Raw genomic sequence first — 20,943 nt, 5'->3', positions numbered from 1 at the left:
GATACTTTTGAATTGAATTATATAGTATGAATAAGAAATGCAAGAACAGACTGGAAGAAACGATGTTGCAAAAATTGAATATTTTTAAAATGAAGGACTGCACCCGCAGTGTAGTGGCAGTAAGTTGGACATTTTTACAGTAGCCAGACCGCACCCGCGGTGCTAGACAGACCGCACCCGCGGTGCTGCTACAGTAGGGTAACCGCACCCACGGTCTAGAACCAAGCGCACCCGCGGTCAAGCTTCGGGAAATTTTGGATGAGGATCAGTACGCATAGCGCACCCGCGGTCATGTAATGAGCGCACCCGCGGTGCAACGTGCAGAACAAAGAATTAGCCACTTGTTTGACATGCAATTGAGCTATATATATATATTGTCATCTCCCTTCAGAATCAGAACAAGAAAGCCGAGAGTTCCTCTCCCCTTTTTCCTTAAAAGTTTTCCAATTGTTATAAAGTGTGATTTCGAGGAATCCGTGTATCAGAATTCAAATCTGAACGCAGTACCGTACTCCTCTTGCTAGGGGCTACACAAAGACGTAAGTTTTGTTACGTTTAGACATGATTTGAATTTATGATGTTGCCAGAACTGAATATGATTCAGATATGGTGTTTCTACTACCGTAGGTATTGTATAATCGAAGTCAGATTGACGAGTAGACTGTTTATACAATTGTTATGATTTTTGGAGTCGATTTCACTGAATTTTCATATCAGATGTGTATCAGTATTGATTATGAGTTCTAGTATTATATCTGTGATGTTGAGATTGACGGAGTTATTCAGATTGTATTGTTATGTCGTCGAAACATCAGTTGATTTAGATTGATCAGATTCAGATATGATTTCGATTATATTGTGATGTCGATGATATGAATTAGATTGTATCTTGTTCAGACATTGATCAGATTACGTACTGATTTGAGTATTGATCAGAACAGATTGTGTATTGAGTTATTCACTGACACAGCGTATTTGATATTGTCATTTCAGATTTGATATGGACAGATTTGAATACAGGTCATCGTCTTCGTCAGACAGGGACGACAAAGGTATAATTCATGTGATATTCGGGAAGATACAACTCAAATAAGATCCCATTTGAGTTTCCCAACAAAATCACGTACTAGAATTATTGTTGTTTATTTTATGATATGATTATGATGTGTTTATAGATGATATATTCATATCTTTTGAGATGATTATGCTTTGTTAGAGATTGTTATTCATTACATTTAAGATAGGGAGTCTTGACAGAACAGTCAAACTTCTAGACGTTCGGTGATATCACAGCTTAGGGGAAGATCAGTCTCCTATTGTAGATGTGGATACAGATCAGGCCGGAGTCTAGGAATAAGACGTACAGTCACCCCGATTGGGAGGGTAGGTGATAAATCGTCTTATTCACACCGGGATCCCTAGAGTTATAGTTGAGTCGAGTCTAGACATGATTTGACTAGAACTGCATGCGTTTATGGATGTGGTTTCATAGACTATGAAACCCATTTTTATTGCTTTCAGTCATGATAGCATGTTTTATGATTTAATTTGAGCAGCATGTTTAGCTGATTTGAGTTGCATGCTTATTTTGAGTTAATTTCACAGACTATGAAATCTATTGCTTTTAATTTTATTCATGATAGAATATTTCATGATTTACTCTATGTATATGCATGTTTACATGTTTTATACTGGGATTTATTCTCACTGGAGTATCCGGCTGTTGTCTTGTTTTGTATGTGTGCATGACAACAGGTGGGACAAGATCGGGGTCAGAAGATGATGAGGGAAGACGAGTTTAGAGTGGTGATTCCAGACTTATTGTAGACCTGGTTTAATACTTGAAATTAGTAGTTAAACCTTAGACTAATTTGATCTAGAAACATGTTGTACAAGATTTGTATTATTATACTGATTTGTATAATACATTGATTCCATTACCTTCCGCAGATAAGATTTTAGATTTGCTTTATATCAGAAAGATAGATTTCAGAATTGAATCCAGGTCAGATACTGATTGTTGTTTTAGAATTCAGTATAGAATAACATTGAATGTACAGAATGATACAGAGTGAATTGAAAGAATTGAAAGATCAGTAGAAGAGTACTAACACATCTGATTTAGTGTTGCTCTTTGGCGTGTTTCAGTATCTTCAGAGATGTTCTGATGATTCTATGTCTGTTATATCTATGAAATTTTAATATAATTGCAGCATTCAATTGATCGAATCGAATATCTGAAGAGTGTATTGAATATTCTGAGAACTGTGATGATTGTATACAAAAATCATTCAGATAAGAATCCTGCTTGAAACAGATTGTATTCAGAGTATGCGATATCTGAAGTTAGTATACCGATTGATTTTGATACAGTTGAGATTGCGATCAGTGACTGATAAGATACCGATATCAAAAAGACCAGAACGTTCAGAAATGTCAGAATGTCAGAAATGTATTTTGTCTGATTTGGCAGATTATTTTATTCGACTGTCGCTTTATATCTGCGGAATATTATTATTGTTCTAAATCAGTAGTTGATACATCTTATATTGTTCTGAGGAGCATATTTGATTTGCAGAGGAGATATAACAGTTGATCAGAATGACATGAAGATATTTACCAGGAATCATTGTTTTATTAGTTCACTGAACTCACTAGATCTGTATAGGATATTGATATTTGTCTTTGATTTGATATTACTGTTGTTTTGAATCCGTATATGCTATAGATTATTGTAACCGTTGAGATTATATACAGTTCAAATCGAATCAGAGCTGAATTCGAGAATTACAGCAGTTCAGAAATGTGATCAGAATGTTCAGAACTTGAATGTGATAATCAGAGCAGAACATCGAGCAGAGTAGCAGATACGTGATTTGTACCGTATAAGAATGATTATCTTGTAATATCAGAATGTTTCAGAATTGTCAACAGAATTTGATATCGACAGTCAGAACAGAATACCAGGTAGGTATTTCTTCTTTAATTTATGTTATTAACTGATTTGTTTATGTCAGTAGTTCGGATCTGAAATCACAGATAGGGTCAGAAATGCACCGTAGTGGATTCAGTTTTCAGTTTGATGATTGAGAATGTATTATATTTGAGCAGATAATATTGATATAGACAGATTAAATCGGTTATGGCAGAATTTATGCTGAAAGGTTGGCAGAATTTGTACGGAAATGTCTGAATCGCCAATAAATGAAGATCGAAAGATAAAGATCAGAAGATTTATTACAGAATTTGTATATTTTTAATTAGACATGGGAAGTATATTTCGATGAATTTCATAATGAGATCACTATAATACTTTCCAGATTGTGATATAATATGATTGTGATTGACAGATTGTTCAATCTATATTTATTAGTTTGTACAAGATGACGTACAAACATAATCAAATGACACAGATTGATGTCAGGAAAAATGGTCAGAATAATTAGAATACAGAAATAGAGTATATCAGATTGTGATTTCCGGGTGATTTGTACTTATGACAGAGTATACCATGAGCTTTCTTTTAGATTTGTCACAGATTGACAGACAGTTAGAGTATATTTTATTCAGATATTAGAAGATTTTAGTAGAGTTATAGAGTGCTAGATGTTAGCACTAGTTGATATAATTTATTATCACTGCGTGACAATAGCTATCAGTTTATCAGATGGGTGATGAGATAGTTATAGACAAGACAGTATACAGTGAATACTACAGATTTCTTTTGAAGAAAATTCGAAGGAAGATGAAGATAGTTCAGAATGAACCGATTTAAGAAACTAACGTCAGATGATGACGATTGGTATTTGAAGCTGAAGACCGTATATGTCCTTGATTGGCCAAACAGATTAGATAACAATTACTGGTATTGTTTTGTTATGAACTGTGATTGGTTTATACGGATGGAGTATAAACAACATAGTAAGATTGATTCTGTCAGAGTTAGTTTAAGAAGTATTATGATAGTATACTTCATGAAGTCTTATTCCAGATTTGAAATCAGAGGTTGATACAAGAAAGAGATTTCAGAATGGATTCATTGAGATGAGGGTTTAATTTAAACTCTATTATATATATCTTCTGATATATCTGAATTGATTGTTTGTGAGTTCGAGGACGAACTCAGATCTAAGAGAGGGAGAAAATGTAAGGCCCGAGATTTAAGTTTGATACTTTTGAATTGAATTATATAGTATGAATAAGAAATGCAAGAACAGACGGGAAGAAATGATGTTGCAAAAATTGAATATTTTGAAAAATGAAGGACCGCACCCGCGGTGAGGAAAAACCGCACCCGCGGTGTAGTGGCAGTAAGTTGGACATTTTTACAGTAGCCAGACCGCACCCGCGGTGCTAGACAGACCGCACCCGCGGTGCTGCTACAGTAGGGTAACCGTACCCGCGGTCTAGGACCAAGCGCACCCGCGGTCAAGCTTCGGGAAATTTTGGATGAGGATCAGTACGCATAGCGCACCCGCGGTCATGTAATGAGCGCACCCGCGGTGCAACGTGCAGAACAAAGAATTAGCCACTTGTTTGACATGCAATTGAGCTATATATATTGTCATCTCCCTTCAGAATCAGAACAAGAAAGCCGAGAGTTCCTCTCCCCTTTTTCCTTAAAAATTTTCCAATTGTTATAATGTGTGATATCGAGGAATCCGTGTATCAGAATTCGAATCTGAACGCAGTACCGTACTCCTCTTGCTAGGGGCTACACAAAGACGTAAGTTTTGTTACGTTTAGACATGATTTGAATTTATGATGTTGCCAGAACTGAATATGATTCAGATATGGTGTTTCTACTACCATAGGTATTGTATAATCGAAGTCAGATTGACGAGTAGACTGTTTATACAATTGTTATGATTTTTGGAGTCGATTTGACTGAATTTTCATATCAGATGTGTATCAGTATTGATTATGAATTCTAGTATTATATCTGTGATGTTGAGATTGACGGGGTTATTCAGATTGTATTGTTATGCCGTGGAAACATCAGTTGATTTAGATTGATCAGATTCAGATATGATTTCGATTATATTGTGATGTCGATGATATGAATTAGATTGTATCTTGTTCAGACATTGATCAGATTATGTACTGATTTGAGTATTGATCAGAACATATTGTGTATTGAGTTATTCACTGACACAGCATATTCGATATTGTAATTTCAGATTTGATATGGACAGATTTGAATACAGGTCATCGTCTTCGTCAGACAGGGACGACAAAGGTATAATTCATGTGATATTCGGGAAGATACAACTCAAATAAGATCCCATTTGAGTTTCCCAACAAAATCACGTACTAGAATTATTGTTGTTTATTTTATGATATGATTATGATGTGTTTATAGATGATATATTCATATCTTTTGAGATGATTATGCTTTGTTTACAGATTGTTATTCATTTCATTTAAGGTAGGGAGTCTTGACAGAACAGTCAAACTTCTAGACGTTCGGTGATATCACAGCTTAGGGGAAGATCAGTCTCCTATTGTAGATGTGGATACAGATCAGGCCGAAGTCTAGGAATAAGACGTACAGTCACCCCGATTGGGAGGGTAGGTGATAGATCGTCTTATTCACACCGGGATCCCTAGAGTTATAGTTGAGTCGAGTCTAGACATGATTTGACTAGAACTGCATGCGTTTATGGATGTGGTTTCATAGACTATGAAACCCATTTTTATTGCTTTCAGTCATGATAGCATGTTTTATGATTTAATTTGAGCAGCATGTTTAGCTGATTTGAGTTGCATGCTTATTTTGAGTTAATTTCACAGACTATGAAATCTATTTCTTTTAATTTTATTCATGATAGAATATTTCATGATTTACTCTATGTATATGCATGTTTACATGTTTTATACTGGGATTTATTCTCACCGGAGTATCCGGCTGTTGTCTTGTTTTGTATGTGTGCATGACAACAGGTGGGACAAGATTGGGGTCAGAAGATGATGAGGGAAGACGAGTTTAGAGTGGTGATTCCGGACTTATTGTAGACCTGGTTTAATACTTGAAATTAGTAGTTAAACCTTAGACTAATTTGATATAGAAACATGTTGTACAAGATTTGTATTATTATACTGATTTGTATAATACATTGATTCCATTACCTTCCGCATGTTAAAAAAAAAAATTTAGACTCTGTTTTATCTTAATTGATAATTAAATCCCAAAGATGATTAAGAAAATGATTAGCATCCGGGTCCCCACAAGTTTATTCAAGGTGGGTTGTGAGAACTTTTGGGTGCCTTGATTGCCACCCTTTGACCTTCAACTTCCATGGTCAACTTTCCTCGTTTCACGTCAATGATGGCTCCAACAGTTGCCAATAATGGTCGTCCTAGGATGACATGAACTTTCTAACTGTTCTCCATGTCAAGTACCACGAACTCTGCTAGAACCTTCAATTTATCGATCTGAAGTTCAACATCTTTCACAATACCCAACGGTGTCCTGACTGATTTATCTGCCATCTGTAAGCTTAGTCATGTGGGCTTTATACTGCTTAATCCCAGTAACGCTCGCTCCTAGGTCACAGGTAGCTTTTTCCACCGATTTACCCCTATTTCACATGATATAACAAATTCCCATGGATCTTGCAGCTTCTGGGGAAGATTTCTTCGTGTTCCTTCTGGAAATTCCACTTCCTGGTGATCTGCAGATTCAATATTAGTGTGTAGGTTCTTGAGATCTTCAAGACCTTTTTTCTTTTGAAATTCTTCTTGTAATTGTAAAAATCTTTGGTTGGTAAGGAAGTAAAGAAATATCAATGCTTTGATTTGAATCATACCTCTCAAATTTCTTACCTCGAACTCTTTTGGTTGGAGTTGGCTTTTCATCTCGGATAGGTATGGGTTTAACCTTTTTCTCTTCTCTGTTTACCACTCCAATCTCCTCGTGCTGTATAAAAATGGCATTCACCTCTATTAGATTTTGTTCTGCAGTCTTTTGTACTGCGCCTGACGGTTGAGACGTGAATTGCTTCGTTATCTGCCCCACTTGCGACTCAAGGATTTTCAAGGAAGCACCAATATTCGCCATGTGTGTCTCAAGGTTGTCAAGTCTAGACTCAGTCCTAGCCATCCTCTTGCCAGATTTAGCAACAAATGTTCCAACCAACTCCTCAAATGATGGCTTCCCTTCCCCATTTGATGTATTAAACGCCGGTGGAGGATTCCATACATTCTTATTATTCGCGTATGAATTTTCATGGTTTCTCAAAACAGAATGATAAGTGTTAGGGGGAAGGTTACCTCGATATCCTCCATAGCCTACAAAATTCTTGTTGTTGATGTATTGAACTTCTTCAGGAAATTGTGATTCTTCAACAACAACCGATGGTCCCCCAGTGTTTTATGTACTCACTTTATTCATAGTCGCTATCTGTGTAGTCAATGTTGATAATTGTGCAGTGAGTGATGTGATATGATCCACAACATAAACTTCAGCTGTCTTTTTTACTCTTGCTCTTTCAGACGGCCATTGGTATGTATTAATAGTCATCTGCTCAAGCAAGTCATAGGCTTGAGCAGGAGATTTGGCAAAGATCGTGTCACCTGCCGCTGCATCCACTGTTGTCCGTGTTTGGCCATTCAACCCGTTATAGAAAAGCTCAATCTGTACCCAGTCTTAAAAGCCATGGTTCGGGCACTTTCTCAACAGCTCCTTGTACCTTTCCCACGCCTCATAGAGTTGCTCAAAATCAGTCTGCCTGAACGTACTAATCTCAATCTTCAACTGTGTAGACTTTGCAGGGGGAAGTATTTTGCCAGAAATTTAGTCGCCAACTCTTGCCATGTTGTGATACTCCCCAAAAGAAGCGATTGAAGCCATCTTCTTGCTTGGTTCCAGAGAGAAAATGGAAACAAACGCAATCAAATAATATTATCAGGAACATTATTAATTTTTACCGTGTCCGTGATCTCCAGGAATGTCCTCAAATGAACGTGAGGATCAGAAGTGGCAGTTCCAACAAACTGATTTTGCTGAACCATATTGATTAGAGCAGGCTTCAGCTCGAAATTATTGATGGTCCCTCGGGCAATGCCAGAATAATGATTGTTGATCGCTGGTCGGAAGTGATCTCTGATAGGTATAGCCTCTGGCGGGATGTGTCTGTCGTTCTCTCTGTGTTCAGCAATTACTTGCATCTCTTCTCTTCATGATTTTCTTAATCTTCTCGCAGTTCTTTCGATCTCCGGATAAAAAATAAGCACGTCAGGGTTTTGCGATCTTAGAATGCACTGTCAAACAGAAAAAATGAAAAACTCGATCAATATAAAACAAAAATAAAAAGCTCTAAATTAAAATCTAGATAATTGGTAACAATACTTATATAAATTCAAATTCCGACACTCCTCGGAAACGGTGCCAAAAACTTGTTGCGTGTTTTCTTGATTGCTAGCAAGCGCACGACGTCAAGTTATATTAAAATGAAGTTTTAAGTACAAGTGTCGATCCCACGAGGAGCGTAAACTAAAATTATATCAATGCTTGTAATTAAAATAGTCTCGACTTTATTTAGAAAAATTAAAAGAGATTTGGTTTACTTAAACGAATTAATTGAAAACAAATAAATAATCTAATCACCGAGTTGAGAACTAACAATGAGAGAAAATATCTAGAGAAATGATTTCACCAAGTTTCCACGCTAATTATTCCCAATTAATTTATATTCATGAATTCCAGTTGTTTAATGGTCAAGAGCACTTAATTATTTTATTCCCTCTTTCCCAAGTGACGAATAAATTATATCAATCCAACTTCGATTCAATTATTCCTAATAAAATCTAAGTTTCATTGATAAGTGCAAACGATGTTCTTACCTAAACCTCGCTAAAGTTATATACCTTCCGAAAGATATAAACATTCAACGATGTGTCTCTAATGATCTATAATCCTAGTGTTTCTCCCGAGTTGTAGAATTAATCGGACAACACACAATTTATGGTCAGTAAATTGCAGTAGAAATAAATACAGGAAAACACAACTAAATAAAAATGGAATTCAATCATATAAAATAACCACGTCAAATTATCGTATCCACAAGGCTACATCATTTTCTAGGCTGCAGAATTAGTTCATCACAAAATCCAAGTAAAAACAAGACATGTTCAACAATTTAGACATCGCAACACAATAAAATATAGAAAGCGAAAGAAGAGATGACAAATCAGAAGTGGCGTCTCCGTCCCCAGATTCGTTGTTCTTCGTCTTCTTGATCTCTATTTGTGCTTCTTTCCGTTTTGTGTGTGTTCTCTGCAGCTCTCACGTGTCAATTTCTCTCACGGCGGCTGACCCTCCCGATTCTGACCTAACTTCCGCAATTTATAAGATTCTGGACGCACGACGCACGCGGTTGCGTGTGATGTCGCATGGTCGCGTGCGAGTCTCTGCTTGTGTGCTGTGTCGTTGCGCACGCGGTCGCGTGTGCCTTTCTGTCGATCTTCTTGCATATCGTTGCGCACGGTTGCGCGTGATCTCGCACAGCTGCACGCAAGGTTCTGTCCGATGGCTTCATGGCACTATTTTTTCTTCACTCTACTTGGTTTCGTGTGCACTCTGTTCTCCATTCCTGGAATGACAACAAAAATAAAACGAAAAACGTATAATTCCGTTCGAAACTAACACAATTCAATATGGATTCTTATATAAATTAAGTGCAAATCTTGCACTTATAAGAAGTACAAGAAAATGGATAAGTCGGAGGCCAATATCACTGATTGCATATCCATGACTTATAGTTGTTAGTATTTTAGTTTTGATTGAGTTCTTGTTTTTATTTTGCTCGGAACTAGCAAAAATTCAAGTTTGGGGGGGTTTGATAAGTGTAAAAATTGCACGTAATTTATATGTTAATCCATTTGAATTATATTAGTTTCGAACAGTATTACACTTGGTTTTTGTTTTTTTTTTTGTCGTGCAGGAGATAACCTATTGGAATGGTTGAGAGCAATTAGAGGTATTTTTGAGCGTGAAAAGATGATGTACTAGAGCCGCAGCACCAAAAAACTAGATCCGCAATGCTAAGAAGATTATACAAGAAACGAGCGCCGCAGCGCTACAGTGCCCCTTTGTGCGAAAGAGAAGCTCCGCAGTGCAAGTCTGAAAGCGCCGCAGCGCTATATCATCGAAAAACAAGCGCCTAGGCCCTGTCCAAGCAGCACCGTGGCGCCTTACTGCCGAAGAACAAGCGCCTAGGCGCTAAGTAACAAGTGCCAGCGACGCCTATCCCCACGAAGAACGGGCGCCTAGGCGCTGCACACTCAGCGACACGGTGCTAATGATGGCAAAGCAAGCATTTGGGCTTTCAACTTACGGCCCAGACGAGGAAACAAAAGAAAGAACGAGGGTTCAGAAGAAGGGAGCCGCCTTTAGGGAAAAAAAACGCACGGAAGAGCAGGAGCGAACAGGAGACGAAGATCCGGAGTGCGAAGATCGATCAGTAATATGAAGAACGACGGAACTGGGGACAGAAACGACACTTCGGATTTGTCATCTATTCTTTCGCTTCTATATTTTATTGTGTTGCGATGTCTAAAACTTTGAACATGTTTTGTTTTGCTTAGATTTCGTTATGAACTAATTTTCCATTCTAGAGGATGACGTAGCTTTGTCGATACGATGATTTGACGTGATTGTTTATATTATTGCATTCCGTTTGGTTTAATTGTGTTTCTTGTTTTTATTCAATGCAATTTACTGGCCATAAATTGTGTGTTGTTTGATTAATTCTACAACTCGAGAGAGGGATTAGGATTATAGATCCTAAGAGACACATCGTTGAATGTTTATATCGTTCAGAAGGCATATAACTTTAGTGATGCTTAATGAGAACATCGTTTGCATTTATCAATGAAACTTAGATTTTTATTAATGTTTAAATCGAAGTTTGATTGATACAATTTATTCGTCACTTTGGAAAAGGAGAATAAAATAATTAAGTGATCTTGGTCATTAAATAATTGGAATTCATGAATATAAATTCAATTGAGAATAATTATCGTGGAAACTTAGTGAAATAATTCCTTTAGAAATATTCTATCGTTTATATTTCCCCATTCGATTTTAGATTAATCATTCATTTGCGATTAATTCATTTTCAAAGCAAACCAAACTATTTATTGATCTTTATAGATAAAGTTTTGACTATTTTAATTACAAGCTGATAAGTGCATTTTATGCACTTAAATTATCTTTATAAATCATACAGACTGTTAGTCTTTTTGAGCGGAATTACGCGCTTTTGTTGTTTTTTTGTGTGATTGCAGGAATCTAGGTGCGGATACAACACGTGCATGAAAACGAGCTAAAATGGCTCCCAGGAGAAGAAGTGGGAGCAATGGCTCGAAGGGTGGAATGCAGTAAGTCCTGCGCACATGCGCGACTTATTCCCGCGCACATGCGCGCAACTGGAAAAAAGATTGGAGCATATGCGCCCCCAAAGACGCGCACATGCGCGACCCATACAGAGAGTTCAGCGCATATGCGCCACTTAAGCCGCGCATATGCGCGAGAGACAACATGCGACAACCCGAGAGCAGCGCGCATATGCGCCGCTCATGGCGCGCAAGACGAGGAGCAGCATCAGAAGCACCCGCGCATATGCGCGAGTTTGTGCCGCGCATATGCACGCGGCGCGATGTCCACAAATAAAAGGGTTCGGCGTTGATTTTAAAAGGGGTTCCGAAATATTTTTAGCGCAGCCGTCACACCACTCGAGAGAAAGGAGAAAAAGTGAGAGCGCACGGAGCACGGGACACGAAGAACGGAGATAGAAGACGTTGAATCGGACACGGAGAAGCACTTTCATCTTTCGCCAACACGTTCTTAATTCGGTTTCTTACTTTTACGTTTTTAATGATTACAAACAGGTTTTGTGGTGATTTAAATTCGAGCATGGACTAATTTTATTTTCTAGAGATTGATGTAATCGTGGTTGAACCTATGTGAATGACGATTTGAATTTTCATTGAATTATTTCATCGTGTTTATTTGTGATTTCTTGTTTTTAATGCTTTTGAATTACTGGCCATAATTCGATCGATTACATAATTGAAATCTAACACTCGACAGAGGGGATTGAAATTAGGACAGAAGAAATCACATCGTTAGATATTTATAACGTGCAAAAGACGTATAACTCTGACGAATCCATAAAAGAACCTTGTTTACATTTATTACGTGTTACGTGATTTTGAATAGACATATTAAAATCAGTAATAGGTAGTACATTTCTATTTATCACTCGACAGAGGGAATAGAAAATATTGTGAGTTCTTGGTTAATACACATGGTGCAAAATTTAATTAAATGTTAGTCAATGTTAATTTAGCATAGGGGAGACTCGATGAAATCATATCTCTAGATTTATTTCCTCAGTGAATTTTCTGCTGCGTGCTAGAATTACAGGAATTGTTATTTTATTTGGATTGATTTTAAACCAACTATTTGATTTGTTTAAATAAATTCGAGCTATGTCAATTATGGTAATTATTATACAGTTTTAAATATTTACTCTTCGTGGGATCGATATCTGTACTCTAACCAGTACTAAAACTTGACACCGTATACTTGCGGTAGTGAAAACACGCAACAAGTTTTTGGCGCCGTTGCCGGGGAGTAAACTATTTAATTGCATATTAATATCGTTACTAAGTAGTATTGATTTTAATTTAGACTTTATTTTATTTTGTTTTATTTACTTGGTTAATATATAATCTTTTTGTTTTGCACTGCATGCGAAGATTTCAAAATCCCGACTTGCTGATTTTTGATCCGGAAATCGAAAGAACTACCAGGAGATTAAGGAAAGCAAGGAGAGACGAAATTAAAGCAATGGCTGAAAACAGAGATAATCAGAATGAGCTCCCAAGAGAGGTGCCAATCCGGGAACATTTCCGCCCAGTCATAAACGCTCACTACTCTGGAATAGCTCGTGGAACTATTGCTGCTAATAATTTCAAGCTAAAGCCCGCACTCATCAACATGGTTCAACAGAACCAATTTGGAGGAGCAGCCACCGCAGATCCCCATCTTCACCTCAGAACTTTTCTGGAGATCACGGATACGGTAAAAATTAACGGTGTTTCTGACGAAATTATTCGATTGCGCCTGTTTCCGTTTTCTCTTAGGGATCAAACAAGGAGTTAGCTCCAATCTCTACCGCTGGGAAGTGTTACTACTTGGGCAGATTTGGTTACGAAGTTTCTGTCAAAGTACTTCCCTCCTGCTAAATCTGCTCAGCTGAAAATAGATATCACCAACTTCAGGCAGAGAGAATTTGAAGTGTTATATGAGGCTTGGGAGCGATACAAGGAATTACTCAGGAAGTGCCCGAATCATGGCTATGCAGATTGAGTTATTTTACAATGGTTTAGATGGGCCAACTAGAGGGAATGTGGATGCAGCCGCCGGAGGTACTATTTTTTCTAAAACACCTGATGAGGCCTATGATTTGCTTGAACAGATGACCATCAACAGTTATCAGTGGCCGAGTGAAAGATCTGGATCAAGGAAACCGGCTGGAGTGTATGCTGTAGACCCGATCACATCACTTACTGCACAGGTTTAGGCATTGACCGCACATATTGCAGCGATGAACAAGCCAGGCCAATCTACGTCTGATGTAGCATTGGTGACTGCTGAGGAAGAGCCAGCTGTGGAGGAAGCTCAGTACATCAACAATCGTGGCTTTGGAGGTTATCGAGGTAATCCTCCCCCTAATACTTATCATCCAGGTTTTAGGAATCACGAGAATTTCTCCTATGCAAACAACAAGAACGTGTTGAATCTCCCACCGGGGTTCAATACACAAAAAGGGGAAGGAAAGCCATCTTTTGAAGATCTAGTTGGCACATTTGTGACTGAGTCTGGGAAGAGGATGGCGAGAACTTAGTCTCGTCTTGATAACATGGAGACACACATGGGTAATATGGGTGCCACGATGAAATCCTTGGAAACACAGATTGGGCAACTAGCCAATGCTTTAAAAGATCAGAATCGAGGACAGTTTCCCAGCAATACCGAGGTGAATCCTAGGGAACAGTGCAAAGCTGTCACACTGAGGAGTGGCAAGGAAATTGGGATCCCAGAGCCTACTGAAGAAAGTGTAGAGATTACAGTTGAGGAAGATGAGGGAAAGAGCGCAAGTGTTGGAGAAGAGAAAGTAGAGGAACCAGAGAAATTACTTAAACAGCAGTCCTTACCGAAGGTAAATTTTCCATATCCACAGAGGTTCAAGAAGAAAGGGTTGGATGATCAGTTTGCGAAGTTCCTGGAAATTTTCAAGAAAATACACATCAACATCCCATTTGCCGATGCATTGGAGCAAATGCCCAATTATGATAAGTTCATCAAGGATGTAATGTCCAAAAGAGGAAACTTCAAGAGTTTGAGACTGTAAAGCTGACCGAAGAGTGCAGTTCAATACTTCAAAGGAAATTACCACAGAAACTCAAAAATCCTGGGAGTTTTACTATTCCTTGTGTTATTGGTGGTTCTAGAGTAAATAGAGCTTTATGTGATTTGGGTGCTAGTATAAATTTAATGCCTTTTTCTATTTACAGGACTTTGGAGCTTGGCGAGGTGAAACCTAGCACCATTACTTTGCAGCTGGCGGACAGATCACTTACCTATCCACGAGGGATAGTAGAGGATGTGCTGGTAAAGGTAGACAAATTCATATTTCCTGCTGACTTTGTCATTTTAGATATGGAAGAAGACCAGGAGACGCCACTTATCTTTGGAAGGCCATTCTTGGCCACCGGGAAAGCATTGATTGATGTGCACAAGGGCGAGCTCACATTGAGAGTAGGTGGAGATGAAGTCGTGTTCAACATCTACAACACCATCAAGGGACCAAATGAGGTAAGTACTTGTAAGAGTATTGATATAATTGATTCATGTGTATCTCATATTGGTGCAGGAAAGTTGACAAAAGACTCTTTGGAGAGATGCTTGTTGGAATCAGCTTCTACACTGGATGAAGATGATTGGGATGTGCAAGAGGAGTTACTTGCTCTCAATACACTACCTAAGGAAAAGAGTGATGCCCAACTTGAAGAGTTACTTGAGGATGCAAGTAAAGAGGTACCAAAAGCATCCCCTGTATTGAAGGATTTACCTGAGTCACTTGTGCTACGCGTTCCTAGACGAGAGTTCAGTCACATCCGGTAATTATTTCGTCTGCTCTTACTATTGATGAAAAGGATAGGTTGTTGAGGGTGTTGCGAGAATTTAAATCTGCGTTGGGATGGACAATTGCTGATATAAAGAGGATTAGCCCCACTGTTTGTATACATAAAATATTGATGCAGGAGTCCTATTCCCCCTACGTTGATCATCAGAGGAGGCTTAATCCAGCCATGAAAGAAGTTGTGAGGGCTGAGGTATTAAAATTGTTAAATGCTGGTGTTATTAATGCTATATCTGACAGTTCTTGGGTTTCACCAGTACAAGTAGTGCCTAAAAAAAGAGATATAACTGTAGTTAGAAATGAGAATAACGAATTGATTTCAACTCGTCCAGTGACTGGTTGGCGAGTGTGTATAGACTACAGGAAATTGAATGATGCGACTAGGAAAGATCACTTCCCTCTTCCCTTTATTGACCAGATGCTTGATAGAGTAGGTGGTTATTATTATTATTGCTTTCTAGATGGTTATTCAGGTTACAATCAGATTGTCATTGCACCGGAGGATCAAGAGAAGACTACCTTCACTTGTCTCTATGGTACATTTGCTTTCAGGAGCATGCCATTTGGTCTCTGCAATGCACCTGCTACTTTTCAGCGGTGTATGATGGCCATATTTTCTGACATGGTCGAGGAAATAATGGAAGTTTTTATGGATGATATCTCTGTGTTTGGTACATCTTTTGATCATTGTTTGCAGAATCTAACAGCTTGTTTTGCAGAGATGTCAAGCAAAGAATCTAGTGCTGAATTAGGAAAAATGTCACTTCATGGTCTCAGAAGGTATTGTGCTTGGGCATAAAATTTCAGCTAGAGGGATAGAAGTGGACAGAGCCAAAGTTGTGGCAATTGAAAATCTCCCACCGCCGAAGAATGTGAAAGGGATCCGAAGTTTCTTGGGACATGCCAGGGTTCTATCGTCATTATATTAAATGATTCTCTAAAATTACTAGACCTTTATGTAATTTGTTAGAAAAAGATTCAACATTTATTTTTGACGATGATTGTTTGCAGGCGTTTAACAGGATCAAGGCAGCACTGATTTCTGCACCCATTATGATAGTTCCTGATTGGAAGGAGCCCTTTGAGCTCATGTGTGATGCTAGCGATTATGCTGTGGGCGCAGCATTGGGACAAAGACGAGACAAGATGTTTAAAGCCATCTACTATGCAAGTCGTACACTCAATGCAGCCCAACAGAATTACACCACTACTGAGAAAGAGATGCTAGCACTGGTGTTTACATTCGACAAATTCAGAACATATCTCATTGTCACCAAGGTAACTGTTTTCACTGACCATGCAGCTCTTCGCTACTTGTTTGCCAAAAAGGATGCCAAGCCCAGGTTGATACGATGGATACTCCTACTTCAAGAATTTGACTTTGAAGTTAAAGACAAGAAAGGTTGTGAGAACCAGGTGGCTGATCACCTGTCACGACTAGAGCTGGAAGAAGAACTGAAGGTGGAGCCGTCAACGAGTCGTTCCCAGATGAACAACTTTTCAAGGTAAGTGTTACACATCCGTGGTTTGCAGATATAGCTAATTTCCTTGCTGCAGGAGAATTACCTTCAGATTTAACGTATCATCAAAAGAAGAAATTTCTTCATGATGCCAAGTTTTATCTGTGGGACGATCCGTTCTTGTTCAAGAGATGCGCTGATCAGATAATTAGACGATGTGTAGCAGAGGAAGAAGAGGGTACGATTCTAGAGCAGTGTCATTCCTCACCCTACGGTGGACACTTTGGAGCATCTAGAACAGCAGCTAATGTATTACAGTCAGGTTTCTATTGGCCTAATTTATTTAAAGACAGTTATACTTTAGTCAAGTCATGTGATAAATGCCAAAGAGTTGGCAATATTTCTAGACAACATGAATTACCACTAACAAATATTTTGGAGGTGGAACTCTTTGATGTCTGGGGTATTGACTTTATGGGTCCCTTCCCATCTTATTTTGGTCAATCTTACATTTTACTTGCTGTTGATTATGTGTCAAAATGGGTGGAAGCAATCGCTACCAGTACTAATGATGCTCGAGTTGTTGTTAAGTTTGTCCACAGGAACATCTTCACAAGATTCGGAACGCCTAGAGCCATTATCAGTGATGAAGGATACGCATTTCTGTAACAAAATTTTTAACTCACTATTGGCCAAGTATGATGTGAAGCACAGGGTGACACTGGCATAGCAGCCGCAAGCTAATGGGCAAGCAGAGGTATCCAACCGGGAGATCAAGCAAATATTAGAAAAGACAGTGAAGACAAACCGGAAGGATTGAGCGATCAAGCTAGATGACGCGTTATGGGCGTACAGGACTGCATACAAGACACCTATCAGGATGTCTCCTTATAGGTTGGTCTTTGGAAAAGCTTGTCATCTCCCTGTGGAACTGGAGCACAAAGCATATTGGGCTGTGAAAAAGCTCAATTTTGATATGGGAGCATCGGGAGAGCAACGACTGTTGCAGTTGAATGAGATGGAAGAATTCAGGAATGATGCATACGAAAATGCCAAGATATACAAGGAAAAGACCAAGAAATGGCACGACAAGCAGATTCTTCGACGAGACTTCGAACCAGGGCAACAGGCGTTATTATTCAATTCCCGACTGAGGTTGTTCCCTGGTAAGTTAAAATCACGATGGTCTGGACCATTCATAGTGGAAACAGTGTATCCACTTGGTGCAATTGAGCTAAAATGCAAAAATGGTGAGACATTCAAAGTCAATGATCAGAGGGTCAAGCATTACTTTGAAAATGAAGTACGACACATGGACAACATCCCACCGGGAGAACCAAAGTAGACTGAAGAAAGTCAGGCTTATGACGTTAAACCAAACGCTGTGTGGGAGGCAACCCATGTTTATTTAATTTTTGAATTCGTTTTGTTTTTATTATTTTATTTCGATTCCTTAGTTTATTAATTTTAATTTTCTCGAATCAAGTATTAATTTGCATTTTGTTATTTTTTTGCAGGTATTTAAAAAAAAAAATGCAAAGGATAGTGTGCCCTGCGCACATGCGCGACGAATTTTCGCGCATATGCGCGACATTGGCCGAGAGCTCGGCGCATATGCGCCATTCCGAGCGCGCACATGCGCGATATTTACAGAGAGGTCGGCGCATATGCGCCAATCCGAGCTGCGTATATGCGCCACATTCCAGCATGCCGACAGTAGCTGCGGTGCATATGCACCACTTTAGGTCGCGCATATGCGCGCGACCTGTTATAAAAAAAAAATCGGCCACAGCGAATCAGACAGCAGCCCCCTCACCAAAAACACTGAACCCTTGTCCTCACACACCACCGATCGCCGCCGCCACTCGAAGAAAACCGGTCGCCGCCGCTCAAGCACCGACCCAAATTCCGGCACACTCCTAATTCCGGTCATCCTCTCGTTCAAGTAAGGGGTTTCTCTTCAGATTTTGTTAAAATTTTCAGATTTCATAGAAATTTGTTCAAGTAATTTGGGGGAACTCTTGATATCGTGAAGTGGGTACGTCGAATTGGTATACATTCTCTATGACTGGGTTGTACGTTGCATTGATTATTGGATTTGTTGGTGTGGTGAGATATTTGCTCTGCTACTTGATTTGTTGAATTTAGTTGGTGTTGGTGTGAATTGTGAGACATTAATTGAGATGGCACCAAAAAAGAAGTCAAAGAAGGGTGCTTCTTCCTCTTCGAGCTTTGATTCGCACCGATTTTGGATTGAAGAAGCCCAACAGGTGTATGAGAGCTCGATGACTCGGTCGATTATCCTAGAGAGGGGATTTAATTTATCAACATTACGTGGTTTTATTAAGCGCGAACTGCAAAGAAGACAGTGGGTTGAATTTGCTCAACCGCCTCTAGACGCTGTGATTTCTATCGTGCGAGAATTCTATGCCAATCTGCGGATACGGCATGATGAGTCAAAGGTACTAGTGCGAGGTAAATTGGTATCGTTTGATTCTCAGACGATAAATACGATATATCAGATGCCAAGCCTCGAAGAAGATGAGTACAGTGCATTTTTAGACGATGGGGTTGATTATTCAGAGGTCATCCGGACGGTGTGTCAGGCAGGCGCCGTATGGAAAATGAGCGCGAGAGGTCCAATCTCACTGAAGTAATCCGAGATGAACCCTAATGCAAGTGCGTGAACGTCATTCGTGTTGGCTCGGGTTCTCCCATACTCACATTGCCACGATGTAACCAAAGACAAGGTTGCGCTTGTCTTTGCTATTTTGATGGGCAAATCTGTTAACTTGGGAAAAATAATATATGGATCGATCATGAGAGCCGGCATAGAATTAGCTCCAGTCGCCCTTCCATGCCCTCACATTGTTACAGAACTATGCATACAGGCCGGCGTCTCTTGGTCGCCTGATGAGCAAGTGCTTATCGTTGCTCCCTATATGTCCTCCTGTTGATTCAGATGACGAGGACCTGCCACAGGCACCTGCTTCAACCACCACCACCACCTGAGGGAGCCCGACAGCGCAGGGGAGACAGATTGAGGCGACTAGAGATTGAGATGCAGGATCAGAGGCAGTTACTAGTCGAGTAGCGCCAGGTGCTAGATTCACTTCAGTACCGCACGGACCACATTATGGGATTCATGATGGATTTCACCTCTGTGCTCGCTCAGCGGTTCCCGCCTTTAGGTCCAGAAGATCCCATGTTTCCTCCGCCACCTGCTTGGCCACCACAGTATCCACCACCACCACCACCACAGTATCCAGGACCTCCTCCACAGTACCCACCCCAGCACATGGATGATGACGACGGTAACGGCGAGCAATGACGCTCGTCGTGGAAGGTATGCTTGTCCCATTTCTTTCTTGTTTATACATTGAGGACAATGCATATTTTAAGTTTGGGGGGGGGGGGGGGGTGATTTGATTATTTGATCTGAGCTGAATTTGATCTGAGTTGATTTGTGCTTTGATGTTATTTTGTTTATGTTTATTTTTTAAAAAAATAGTTAATTCAGTCTTTATGTTTTTTTCTAAGTCGTTAATTTATTTTTTCTTTTTTTAGAGTTGTGGAATTAAGGTGATAACCAAACAATGATGAGAGTTGACCCGAACTTCATGTTTTTCCTTGATTACGAATCTGAATGCATGCAATCTTTACTTAACTGTTTACACATTGACTCACGATTGCTATGATTGTTGATACATCCGATGTCGAGAGAGTGTTCATGTGGTTGTGATTTGAAATGAATGAATGGACTCCAAAACATGCATGTTGATTACTTGTTGTTGAGTTACATGTTCACTAACACAAAAATGATTCAGGCAGTTTTTTATTTATGTTGGGCCTGTTTTTTCTTGAATAATTTGTCAATTGTTAGCCCTTTGAGCCTAAATGAGAATGAGATGTGGAATTCTTTCTGTTTGAATATCCGAAAACATGATCTATCTGTGTGTTGATTGGTAAATTGAAAGTAGTCTAGAACTTGGTTTGGCACTCTTCGAGGCGAGATACGGGTATTGTGTGACTTAGGGATGATTTAGGCGATTTTTGGAACGTTTGAGCCTTTCAAGCCTACCCATAACATCATATACACCCTATTGTCCCATGTTTGAGTTAATGAAAATCGAATGGAGTGTGCCAAGGCACACAAAAGCCCACATTCGTATCAATTCTAAACTCCTACGTCAACTACCAACTTTTGAGCATATACACTAGTGCCTACCGAAAACTGGGAGAAAACGAACATGTGTATCACTACAAAA

General features: G+C 39.2%; 2 protein-coding genes and 1 non-coding gene across 3 annotated transcripts; 2 read left to right on the top strand and 1 right to left on the bottom strand.

Moving 5' to 3' along the window:
* Positions 1–13,261: 13,261 nt before the first annotated feature.
* Positions 13,262–13,368, bottom strand: LOC140813385 (small nucleolar RNA R71). Its single transcript, XR_012113920.1, has one exon. It is a non-coding gene; the product is annotated as a small nucleolar RNA R71 (small nucleolar RNA).
* Positions 13,369–13,931: 563 nt separating this feature from the next.
* LOC140811085 (uncharacterized) lies at positions 13,932–17,405 on the top strand. The gene is made up of 8 exons (XM_073168959.1): positions 13,932–14,409; positions 14,730–14,891; positions 14,946–15,192; positions 15,234–15,408; positions 15,913–15,995; positions 16,238–16,386; positions 16,749–16,913; positions 17,278–17,405. Exons 1-8 carry the CDS (start codon positions 13,932–13,934, stop codon positions 17,403–17,405), a joined length of 1,587 nt encoding a protein of 528 aa, XP_073025060.1.
* Positions 17,406–17,418: 13 nt separating this feature from the next.
* LOC140811083 (uncharacterized) lies at positions 17,419–18,020 on the top strand. Its single transcript, XM_073168958.1, has 2 exons — positions 17,419–17,432; positions 17,531–18,020. The coding sequence occupies exons 1-2, from the start codon at positions 17,419–17,421 to the stop codon at positions 18,018–18,020; spliced, it is 504 nt and encodes a 167-aa protein (XP_073025059.1).
* The last annotated feature ends 2,923 nt before the right edge of the window (positions 18,021–20,943 follow it).

This window comes from Primulina eburnea, chromosome 14, assembly GCF_022965805.1.
Source record: "Primulina eburnea isolate SZY01 chromosome 14, ASM2296580v1, whole genome shotgun sequence".
NCBI classification, from domain to species: domain Eukaryota; kingdom Viridiplantae; phylum Streptophyta; class Magnoliopsida; order Lamiales; family Gesneriaceae; genus Primulina; species Primulina eburnea.
Note: the sequence above shows the minus strand (reverse complement) of the source record. Positions and strands in the feature narration are given on the sequence as shown.

Bases quoted from the DNA above. Each gene is read 5' to 3' on its own strand.
- LOC140811085 (XM_073168959.1), top strand. From the start codon at position 13,932: ATGGAGACACACATGGGTAATATGGGTGCCACGATGAAATCCTTGGAA. The intron at 14,410-14,729 runs GTTTGAGACTGT...TTGTCATTTTAG, and splicing joins CAAAAGAGGAAACTTCAAGA to ATATGGAAGAAGACCAGGAG. The intron at 16,914-17,277 runs GTACGATTCTAG...GTTTGTCCACAG, and splicing joins TGTAGCAGAGGAAGAAGAGG to GAACATCTTCACAAGATTCG.